The 12,129-nt window shown below is 36.6% G+C and overlaps 1 protein-coding gene across 1 annotated transcript in view; it reads left to right on the top strand.

The window, feature by feature from the left end:
* Nucleotides 1-12,129, top strand: part of LOC126285033 (diacylglycerol lipase-alpha) — a 591,792-nt gene that overhangs the window by 290,535 nt on the left and 289,128 nt on the right. The window contains exon 14 of the mRNA XM_049984357.1: nt 2,138-2,270. Within this exon, the coding sequence (XP_049840314.1) occupies nt 2,138-2,270 (133 nt within the window). The remainder of the gene's footprint in view (nt 1-2,137; nt 2,271-12,129) is intronic.

Genomic DNA, 12,129 nt, shown 5'->3' with positions numbered 1-12,129 from the left:
ATTTTATTTTTCTAATAGATTTATTCTGCATTTAATTTTTGTGATTTTATTCGCATGTTAAAACTCTACCTCCTTCTTCATGTGCATTTCAAATGTATCCAATTTAGTTTTATATTAAGTATCTATGATCTCACCCCCTCCTCCTCCCCCCCCCCCCCTTCACATCACACTGCCCCTGGTGTTGAGTGTTTACCTCATCATCACGATTTTATTCTAAGTGTTGATGTCATTAACTATTATATTTTATTTGCTTACTATGTGAATTTCATGAAGAGAGAACAAATTGAAGATGATTGTAATAACTAAAATAGGTAATTGAACAAACAAATATTTGCAATCAGACACTGTTGTGGCATTTAAAATTTTTTGTATCAATAATGGTGTATTTATTCTTACAAAAGAACACAATGTCTATGTGTGTAAGAAGATTTACTTTACTTTTGGCAGCGTAGCCCATATTACCAAAACAAATTTAATGAATTACTCAAGGTCCAATTTTTACAAAATAAATGTCATGTCTGTAGGTTCATAGTTCCCATTTTATTCTGGAGGCAGCTAGTTAAAGAGTTTTGCAAGAGAAGAATGAACTATGTTTCAAAAAATTGGGGAAAAAGTAAACGTGTATGGATATTAAGCTTACATATTATGCACTAAATCTGATTTTTGTTATTTGCCTTATACACTATTAAGGCTTTAAGTATTGGCATCTGAGTATAAAAATGCTAAAATCCTTGTAGAAGTCTTTGTGCTACACAAAATACCATTACTGCTCAATTTACCAGTTACACTACACTACAAGGTCTGTTCAAAAACATCCGGAACATTCGTAATTACGCGTCAATGGTGTGTTGGAGCGAATTGTGGTTGGCATCCCTGCACACTCCTTTGCAACTGCCAGAAGTTTCATTGTTGTATGTGTGTTAGCTAATGTTCAGTGCTGTAGTAGAACATTGTGTTGCACAGTTTGCAAATTTAGAGATTGCAGAGTTACAGGAGCAAAGCATTTGCACCAAATTTTGCATAAAACTCAAGAAAAATTTTACAGACACACACCAAATGATGCAGAAAGACTACAGTGATGAGTACATAAGCCAAACTGAGTGTTACAAATGTTTCACATGGTTTAAAAATGACCATATGGAAGTTAAAGGTGACCCTCGTTCAGGATGCCCTTCAACGTCTACTGAGAATGCTCACGTCACGAACATCAACGAAATTCATGCCACAGGGACAGACTGTCAATAAATGGTGCTATTAGGTTGTGACACCTGCTAGAAAATGTGAGAAGGAAACTGCCCGAAATGTGGCGAGACAATTCACGGCTCTCACATCACAATAACGCACCCACTCATTCATACCTGCCGGTGCATAACGATCGCACAAAAAATGAAATTGCTGTGCTGCCTCATCCTCCGTACTCTCCAGATCTGGTCCCTGCAGACTTTTCTTTTATTTACAAAGTTAAAACCCTGTTGAAAGGACGAAGATTTTTGCAACGATAGACAAAATAATTGAAAATCCACTGACAGCACTTCATGTGGTCCAGCAAGTGGCGCACCAAGATTGGTTCTGGAAGTTGAAATGGCATTGGGAGTGGTGTATCAATTGTGGAGGAGAGTGTTTCACAGGAGACTATGCACAATAAGTAAAAGGTAAGCACAGAAAGATTTTGTGGACAAAGTTCTGGAATTTTTTGAACAGACCTCATATACCAGAAAAATGGTCATTGAGAAAACAGAAAGTAAAATTACACAAAATTGTAATATACACATCTGAAAGTAGGAGATAATTTTAGGGGGAAAAAATATCAAATCAAGGTTTTTGGACTGCCTTGTCAGTGTGTCACATTGACCCCGTGGCCCTCCACATCACATCCAAATGACAGGATTGGCAGTCCTAATTGGCCTGACGGGGCCAGTACAGAGAGCTTTCACTGTAGTTTCAGCAATGTGTTGGTTCCATGTCATGTGTAATTGATCTGAACACCTGCAAATATTCCAAACACAACTTTAATCTTTGGTAATTGTATCATTCTCTATTGAAGAACGTTTTAACATACATGTGTAATGTTGTTAAGCTGTTGAGGCCCATTCTTCACAGCGGTCACTGACGTGACAACTGTTCCGAATGCACACAGGCAGGTGCTGAACAAGCACGAGCCTGTGTACCAGGCCGTGTGGGCGAGCACGACCGACTTTGACGAGGTCCTCATCTCACCGGTCATGATACAGGACCACATGCCCGACAACGTGCTCGATGCTCTCAATAAGGTATGTCACTACTGCAACCAAAAATCTTGTGTCATCTGTTTCATCAGTTTGTTTTGAAACTTCTTCTCCTAATGCAAGTTTTCATACTTATTTACAGACTTGTAGCACTATTTATTTAATGTTCTCTGTATTGTCAACAAATTAAAATGATTTATCCCTTTTTAATATCTATAAGCAGTTACTTACATTGGTACATATTCTTCAGGAAATCAAAATATTAGGTGCTAGAAAGAAAGAACATCATTGATTAACATTTGGGTACGTATTACATATTTCCATTATACTGCCGTCAAATTGTAAATAGTCTCTTGATCGCTTCTTCATTTTCGTGAACCATTGGAGAAGAGTAAAATGTATTGAATATATTGTGCAGAAAAAGTATGAATAACCTGACACTGCATTGTAAATGCTATGATATAAAACAAAACAAAACCCAAGTGCATATGGTACAGAAATCAATGACAACATTGTATTCACAATAAATACACACATAAGAATAGGGATTTTTGATGCTAAAATGTTACAGAAATCTTGACAATATTAGGAAAAGGATAGACTGTTCTTCACCATATAGAATGAGTTGCTGACAGGCACAATGAAAATATTGTTAGACATTATAGCTGTTAGACATTAGACATTATAAGCTGTGGCTAAGCCATGTCTCCGCAGTATCCTTTCTTTCAGGAGTGCTAGTTCTGCAAGGTTCGCAGAAGAGCTTCTGTAAAGTTTGGAAGGTAGGAGACGGATACTGGCAGAAGTAAAGCTGTGAGTACCGGACGTGAGTCGTGCTTCGGTAGCTCAGTTGGTAGAGCACTTGCCCGCGAAATGCAAAGGTCCCGAGTTTCGAGTCTCGGTCGGGCACACAGTTTTAATCTGCCAGGAAGTTTCATTATAGCTTTTGTCCAAACCATTCTTTAACAAAGAAAAACACACACACATTCACACAAACAAACATATCCTATGTACACATGACCACTATCACTGACAGCTCCGTCTGAAATTCATTCCGATTGAGGCTGCCAGTGATAGCACAAAAGCTGTAATGTGTATTAGTTCTTCCAATGTGCCTGTCTCCAGCTCTGTGGGTTTACCTTATGGTGAGTAGCAATGTATCCTTTTCCTAATATTGTTGATGTTCCAACCCATAGCTTCCACTGTTTGTAGAAGTCGAGAGTTTTACGGCCTTAGAGTCCGTCGGGAATGATGACAAGAAGTGTTAAAAGAGAGAGGTGCCAACAGTTGTAAAATATTGAATTGGTTGCTTTAAATTATTTAGTGCTACTTGTGCAGGTGACTTTAATATGGATTCTTAGTCGTAATTGTCAGATTTTTTAACTGTTTATTTAATTTTCAGTTTCTTGCAGTTTGCATTCTCTCTCTCTCTCCTTATCTTTTGAAGTAAAGAGTCTCAGTTATGAAAGCTTAAGACTGAATTTGGCTGATGTGACTGTTTTGGATACTTTACAGTGTTCCTATAAAAAGTTTCACATTTTACCATCAATATCAGCTTCAAAACATTTAGTTATGCCAGTAATCATCAAGTTGTTTTACAAATACGAACTGCATGGAAATTATTTTACAGAGTTGCATTTTTCTAATATGCAGTTTATATGGGCCAAAAGCATGAAATGTATGTGTGTTGCATATTGATGTGTTTGCTTTTGATCTCAAGCACGGTAGATCCAGTGTCGTAGCTTGGCTTGTATGTTTTTTATGGCAAACGTCCATAAACAGTTTTCAGTAACTGCTTATGAACAATATTTTTTTATCATAATGTTGGCTGTATATTTAGCTGTTTGGGATTGATGCATTTGTGACTGTGCATGTTTTGAAAATTCTCCAGAAGCAAAAGTACTAAAGTGGAGGAAGGGTGGGGGATATTTGCAAAACATCATTGGGTTACTGTGTTAATATCTTATCCCTCATTCCAGATTACTGGCCATTTGTATCTCAGAGGATAATGTTTAATGTAAAAAAATACAGTTTAGCTATTGATAAACAGAGAAAAATAACACAGTTCATCAGACAATATGTGATTATAATGATAAATAACATTTTAAGTAACTGTCACATGAGTTTATCAGTAAAGTTTGTTGTAATATTTGCTTTGGAAACCAACTTAATGGTTCACAAAATTTCTTACTGATTACAGTTTTAATAAGGAGACATTGTCTGCATTGTAGGTAATTTCTCACTCGAAGCGTTTCTCTGCTGAGGCAGGTCGACCCCACACAAATTGTATACAGTCAGAGCCGAGCTGCCCTGATTACAATGACACAAGGTACAGTCTTATCAAAGTGCACTTCTACCCCGTATTTACTTCCTTCTTCAGAGTTTTTCTTTTTTACTACGAATACTCTCTTACAATTTTTGTTCCCAGTCATTACCCTTACATGTGTTTATAGTAAAAGTTACAACTTTACATCTCTTTTCTATCCTGTAAATTGTAATAGGCAAAACTTATCCATGCACAAATATAAATTATGGACTGGATCAGAATATTCATTGGCAGATAAGAAACTGAATCTTATCTCAGAAACAAAATTTGGAATTTGTGTACAGAATGTTAGCTGTGTATTAATTATGATTTGCTTTTTTTATTTCTTCTTTTTATTTCTACTGCACCTTAGACCCTGTTTGCACATGTATATTATTTGTTGCCTAATATATGCATGGTGTGTAGCACTGTAGATTGCAGAGAGTGGCTTTGAACAGGTCAGCACAGCACTCGAGCCAGCAACACACTCTGTGATTCCACTGTGAGAGACACTAGCTCTTCTGCGCAGGCCCATGAGATCAACATTTGCTAAGCAGGTAAGTGGAGATTTCTGTGGGTGTGCACATGTTTACACTCCTGAGAATATGTAAATATAACACTGCTACAGCTTGCTTGGTAGCATGAGTAGCTCATTTATCTTTGAAGTATGTGGATAACATTGCTCTCATATTGTTCAGATAATTAATTTATTCAGTAATCTAATGAGATTTATCTATGTCTGAAATGGCGGTTACAAGAACCTCCTCTACTATAGACAGCAAAATTCACAACTCTTGTGAATAAACTTATCTTGGTCGTCTGTACTTTTCTTCAGGGTTGCAGGTCCATGGTTCCATTTAATGTATAAAATTATAGTTGAGGTTGGATGTAATAAATGATGCTTTGTGCCTTATTTGACTATTTGGCTTCCATTCATAAGCAACGATGCTAATGAGGTGCACTGAAATATATTGCAGCATCAGTGTTCCCACTTTCAGACAGTAATTTTCATCTTGAAAATTCATACACCTACACCTTGCTGCAGCCTATCAATACTGTGGCAATACTGTCACTCCCAACTAAGAGATCTGTTTTTAACATATTTTTAACATGGTAACTGTTATGACATCGCCTTAGTTATCTACATCTACATCTGTATTCTGCAAATCACTGTGAAGGGCATTTTACCAGTTTTGGGGTTTTCCCCATTCCCTTCACATATGAAGCCTGGGAAGAATGATTGTTTAAATGCCTCAATGCATGTTGTAATTAATCTAATCTGGTCCTAATGATCCCTGTGGCAGCAATATATTGGGAGTTGTAGTATGTTCCTAGAGTCATCATTTGAAGCTGATTCTTGAAATTTTGTAAGCAGACTTTCTCAGGATAGTTCATGTATGTCTTCAAGAGTCTGGCAGTTCAGTTTCTTCAGCATCTCTCTGAAACAGCAAATAATCTGACATTTCTATTAATATTGCACACAAGGTCAATAATGTAAAACATGATCAGCAAGGGTCCTGACACACTTCACTGGGCATACTCGAAGTTAGTTCTACATCTGTTGATGACACTCTGTCCAAGACAGCTTATAAGTCAAAATTACATACAATGTGTCTTTCCATTCAAATTGAGCTTCATATAATTTTAAGCTATGCTAGTAGCAATGTGTACAGATTACTGACTGTATCCATTTAGAGTCAATCTAAAATTGCCAGTTCTGACAGCATGCAAATTGTGTTTCTAATATATTTATTGATGGAAGGGTAGAGGATTAAAATCACACAAAAACAAAATTCATTAGAAAAGTTCCAAAATAAAAACCAAACAGAATGCTAATGTCATTTGTATGAAACAATATCATGTGATGAAAAATTATAAAGCTGAAAGCAAATTCTGTCTAGGGAACATATTATGAACATTATGAATGAATTTTTATTGATGCTTAAATTAACGGTAATTAAAACATTTTCTTCTAAATAAAATTAACAGTCAAAATCAAAGTATTTTTGCCTTTTTCTTGAGCTCAGTTGCTTTAGAAGGTCTTTCTAAAAACAAGTTTCAAAATTAAGGTGAATATTTCTGTCATATCAGACTTGGCATTAGTTCCTGGCAGGTATCCCTCACAAAACCTGTTTTGTCAGTGTAAATAAGAGTTGATTCTGACTTCCCATAGATGCTCAATGAGTTGTGCATAATCTCGAAACTAGAAAGCAAAAGTGAACTTTTTAATTACACAATAAGAGATGATAAGAGTAAACATAAATGAAAAGACTGGTATCAATAGAGACATAGAATTTTAAGCAGTCATGTTGCAACCAAACTGTTCTGCTATATTACATCAGAACCAAGTTTAAGTACATAAAATTTTAGGTTATATTTTACAAAGGAGTTTTTACCTAAAAAAGTCAGTTAGATATACAGTATACTCTCGATCAGCTGCAGTAACAGGGGACTTGAAAACCACGGATAATTGAATTCTGTGGATAATTCACAATTAAAGTATGTGGTAACATATTATAGTTGTTCAATAACAAAAATTAATTACAATGTCATAATAGCAACCTCTTAACTAATGTTTATAATGAATTCTACTATGCTCAGCATATTATGTATGAGAATACAGTACTTACAAAGAATAGAGTGCAAGCCAATTTCACATTATGCTACACTATTTAGAAACACAATAATTTTGAATTGATTTCAGTGTCAGTGAGGTGGCTTGTCTTTCACACATCACACTACAAATTTCACGCAACAACGACTTGTCAAAAATGAGAGCACCTTCTTGTTGTTCCATGTAGTCCAGTGAACCTTCGGCCCACTGAAGTTCTGATGTACGACTGATTACTGTCTCTACAATTAGAGGACTGTTGCCGTCTTCGTAACTATCATTCACTTCCTCAGACTTCCTTTGTACTTGCTGAACAATAGCACTATCAGTCAATATCTTATGTCCTGGCTCTGTTCAGTCCACATTAAACCACATAGAAATATTTTCTTTGTCAACAGTTTCACACCCTGGGGTGCTTTTCAAAACAGCAGGTAACACTGTTAATGAGTAGTCTTCTTCATCAATGGAGTCACTGATTTTATCAATTTTAGGATGAATATGTTTCCATGACTTGGCTACGGTTCATTGTTTGGCCTTATGCCATGCCTTCAGCACTTCATAAATTGCATCTAGCATAGTCAATTGTTTCCAGAATGTTTGAAGATTGCTACCCACATCAATAAGTTTTTATAGCAGATTTCCTCAAAAAATTTTCATCGCGACAGCAATGACACTTTCATCAATTGGTTAAATTAAGGTTGTCACATTAAGGGGTAAATATTTTACAAATTCCATTCCGTCAACTGATTTCAGAAAAAGTTGATTTTGATGTTATGGTGCGTTGTCCAGTAACAATACAGCCTGGCAGGTAGACCCTTCAGTATTAAAGGTTCTCTCACCTGTGGCACAAAGCAGATATGGAACCACATTCAAAATATTGTGCAGTCCTACCAGGCCCCTTTCTGTGAAAATTATGGCCGAGTAAATTGTGCAATTTGTTGCCTTTGAAACATCACTTTTTTTAAGCTTTACCTATTTTATGAAATTTAACTTTATATGAGCCCATACCATTAACACAACAGAGTTTCCTTTCCTTGATTTATAAGTATGTGCACTATGCTCTGTCTCAAAAGCTAAAGTATTTGTTGCTGCCTTCATCAATAAGTTTTCATAGCAGATTTCCTCTATAAATTTTCTTCACTTCCAAAACAGCTTGCTTTTGTACACATTGTATAATTGCTCCAACTGAAAATATTCTCATGCAATACACTATTGTAAATCATTACAAAATCTAGAAGCAGCCTTATTATCTGCACTTGTTAACCAACAAGAAGATGAATTAAAATCTCCTTCAATTCCCATGTTTTGTAGAAGAACTGGCCTGTTCATCACATATTGGGCCAGATACTTGTGCACCCTGTGCCCTTTTCTGCTGAAACAATTCCAACATAGCTTTAGCCAGTTCCACATATGTAGCCATTTTCATAGCCTTTCACTTTGGCAAATCTTAAGATGAATCAGAACTGCTTGCAATCAGATTTATTTTGTCATAATTTTTCAGAATATCATGAATTGTAGTCTCTTACACGTAAATGAATGCCAGATTTTGCATATCAGTTTGGCCTTCTTTGAGTTTGTGTGTTAATTTCCAGTTTCTGCTAGTTTTGCTCCTAAATATTCATGTACATTATACATTTTTATACTTGGTGTTTGATTTTATCAAGTCAGCCAGTTTTAATGTATTTTTAATGAACTACAAAAATAAGGAGAAAGCAGTTATCAATACGTTTATAATTCTTTAAATGTATTCTGCAACATTTTTCACTTTTAATTTAATTAATGAGTCAGTTTACTTTTTTGTTTCAAACAGAAATTTAATGTAAAAGATTTTGTGGTAAAACAGCATGACAAAGAATAGTAATAGCTCATCAAAGATATGAACCCTGTGTGTAGCTAACAGATGGATATCACATGAAAACATTGTCAAAAACCTTAAACTTCATAGAAATGTACATAATGTAACTTTCTTAATTCTGAGACCAATTGAAATCTGGAAGGGTTCTGGAAATGCATAGTATTAATTAATAATTTTTATTGTGTCTCCAGCAACACAAATGTTCCTTCTGCTACTACTATTATAATTAGCCTGTAACAATTTGCAACCAAGAGTTAAACTCCTTGTGTTGCTGTGTTAGCGTACTGCAGAACCTTTCAACTGTAACACAGCTCCTACATCTGAAAAAAGTATGGACTTTTTAAATAGCATGAGATATTTCTGAACAAATTACAATATGTGGTTCCAATAACAGTAGATTTGTCATGTTTCATTGGGTATTCCTATTGTTGCGGCTGTTCATCAGAAATGTGTTAATGGCAGAATGGCATTTCACAACTGGCACAAAGCAAGCAGTGACCAGCACCTGCCAGCATACAGATTTACTGTAAGGCTAAATTTTGGCGCTGGTATGGCATGCATCATGGGGTGACTCTGATAAGGCAGTGAGACCTGAGGACTGGTACCATGCAGACAGGATTCCTCAGTCTTGTTCTGCTAGCCACGGGTCACCCAGTTTGAGCTTAACACAAGCACCCCTTCAATGCACACACAAAGTTAGTTTGGCTCCATTAATTTAATTTAATTTTGTTGCATCTATGAAGAATACAGCCATCTGCAGATTAAGCCGCAATCAGTTCATTTTCAAGTGGGCCCCAAGTCTATTGTCTTCCCGCAGTCACAAGATCAGGCAGTGCACTCATACCACTGGGGAGTGTTCACCTTCCAGGACCTGTGTTCAAGCTCAGTGATATGGAAAATGAGAGAAGTACTTGTGCTAACGATATTTACCACAGCCACAAGATCATATCACAATACTGTCGTATAGGTTCCCAATGAACATAGCGCACAGGTTCATCGGCAAAGCTGACTTATTGCTTGGCTGAATTGTAAACAGTGATCTATATGTGTTCCTACTTCAATATTATTACTGTCAGCATTTTGCAAACAATTGTTAACTCATTAGCTGCCATAATTTCAACTGTAAGTTCTCAACACTGAGTACCAACAGTATGTTGCAGCAGCTTATCAAATTGAAACTTCCTGGAAGATTAAAACTGTATGCCCAACCGAGACATAAACTCAGGACCTTCGCCTTTCGCAGGCAAGTGCTCTACCATCTGAGCTACCCAAGCATGACTCACGCCCGGTCCTCACAGCTGTACTACTGCCAGTATCTTGTCTCCTACCTTCCAGACTTCACAGAAGCTCTCCTGCGAACCTTGCAGAACTAGCACTCCTGAAAGAAAGGATATTGTGGAGACATGGCTTAGCCACAGCCTGGGGGATGTTTGTCAAATTATTTGCAGCCTAGTAGAAAGGTTGGCCAGGTGACAGACACATATAAAAGTACAAAAAAATTCTATCCTCATTTTCAGAGTTGTTAGTTCCTTTCTCAGGAGGGAGAGGAAAATATTAGGTTGGTGCATATGTTTGAAGCGTTTTTGTTTTGCATGTTGGTATTCCAGTTGTTATGTGTTTATTTACCATTCATCATTGTCTGTAGTTCACTGTTACTGTTTCAGTTCACATTTTGTCATTTGGAGATAGTGAATGGGGCTGTGGATGCTACAAAATGTGAAGAAATAAGATCATTCCCAACATATTCTTTTGTTTGAGTTCAGTAGGGATGATGGTGGTGGACGCAGCCAGAAACATTTGTGCCCTGTATGAGGATAATATTATTGTACAGAGCACAGTAAGAAAATGGTTTTTCAATTTCAGAATCATTGGTTTGACATTGGTGACTTTGTACATTCAGGAAGAACTTTGCTGTCTGATAAAGACTGTTTAAATGCATTTATCCTCAACGACCCGCATCAGTGTACTTGAAAACTGTCAAATGTGATGAACTGTAACCAATCCACTAATGTGTGACATTGGAGAAGGTTCAAAAATTGGGTATATGGATACCACATACTCTAACCCAATAATAACGTAACCTAACCTAACAAAAATCATCACGCATCATGTGAATCTCTTCTTGCTTGTCATCAATTTCCTGTATCATTACTGGCAATGAGAAATGGTGTCTTTATGTACTGTAAGGAAAAAAAGAAATGGTTGAGCCCAAACAATGCAGTAGCTCCCCATACAAAGAGCTGCATGCATTCACAAAATATAAATTTTTGCATCTGGTGAAACAGCCACAGTGTAGTGTACTATGAATTGCTCCCCTAAGGTGTAACAAACACTGCTGACATTGGCTGTCAACAGCTGAGATGTCTTGCCAATGCAGTCCAAGAACAGTGACCAGGAAGACTGCATGAAGTTATACTCCATGATAAAGGCCACATGCAGCTAGTTTGACAAAAAATACTATGCAGGAGTTTCCATTTTTATTACCACGTAACATGCCTTACACAAATCAAAGATTGTGAGATAGGTGACTTGTCAGTTTTTCACTATACATAATAAAGTAATAATACATATGGTGTAACATCTTCAAAGAGATATTTTAATTACAATTATAATGGTGTTGGGAAGTCATTCCTCACCCACCTTATTCACATGATCTTTCACCCTCAGATTTTCACCTTTTCTGCTCTCTGCTAAAAATCCTTCAAAAAAATTACTTTCTGGATAAAAGTGCACTCTGATCACAGGTCACTGAGTTCTTCACCTAAAAAAATGTGATTTCTGCAGCTGCAGGTGCAAAAAGTTACCCCAGCATTGGCATATTTTTGTAAATAGTGAAGGAAAATATATTATTAATGACTGAATTCTCTGTTATGTGTATATGTTATGTTTATTAAAGTTATGAAAAAATGCTATGAACTTATGCACTAACTCAATAATTTTTGCAAGGTTGAAGTACAGAGGCAGGTCAGAAAGGCTTTGAGTTGAGTGAGACTTACTTCTAATTGTAGGGGTGAGGTAAAACCAAGAACAGGGTTTGCGATGCGGCTCCGGTGTCAACTCTTGTACACACTTCTATTTGCCACTCGTCAAATACCATATTGGGCACCTCTACACGACTGCAGTTTTGGGACATCTT

This window comes from Schistocerca gregaria, chromosome 8 (genome assembly GCF_023897955.1).
Source record: "Schistocerca gregaria isolate iqSchGreg1 chromosome 8, iqSchGreg1.2, whole genome shotgun sequence".
NCBI lineage: Eukaryota > Metazoa > Arthropoda > Insecta > Orthoptera > Acrididae > Schistocerca > Schistocerca gregaria.
The sequence above is the reverse complement of the archived record's forward strand: the minus strand, read 5'-3'. Positions and strand labels throughout refer to the sequence as shown.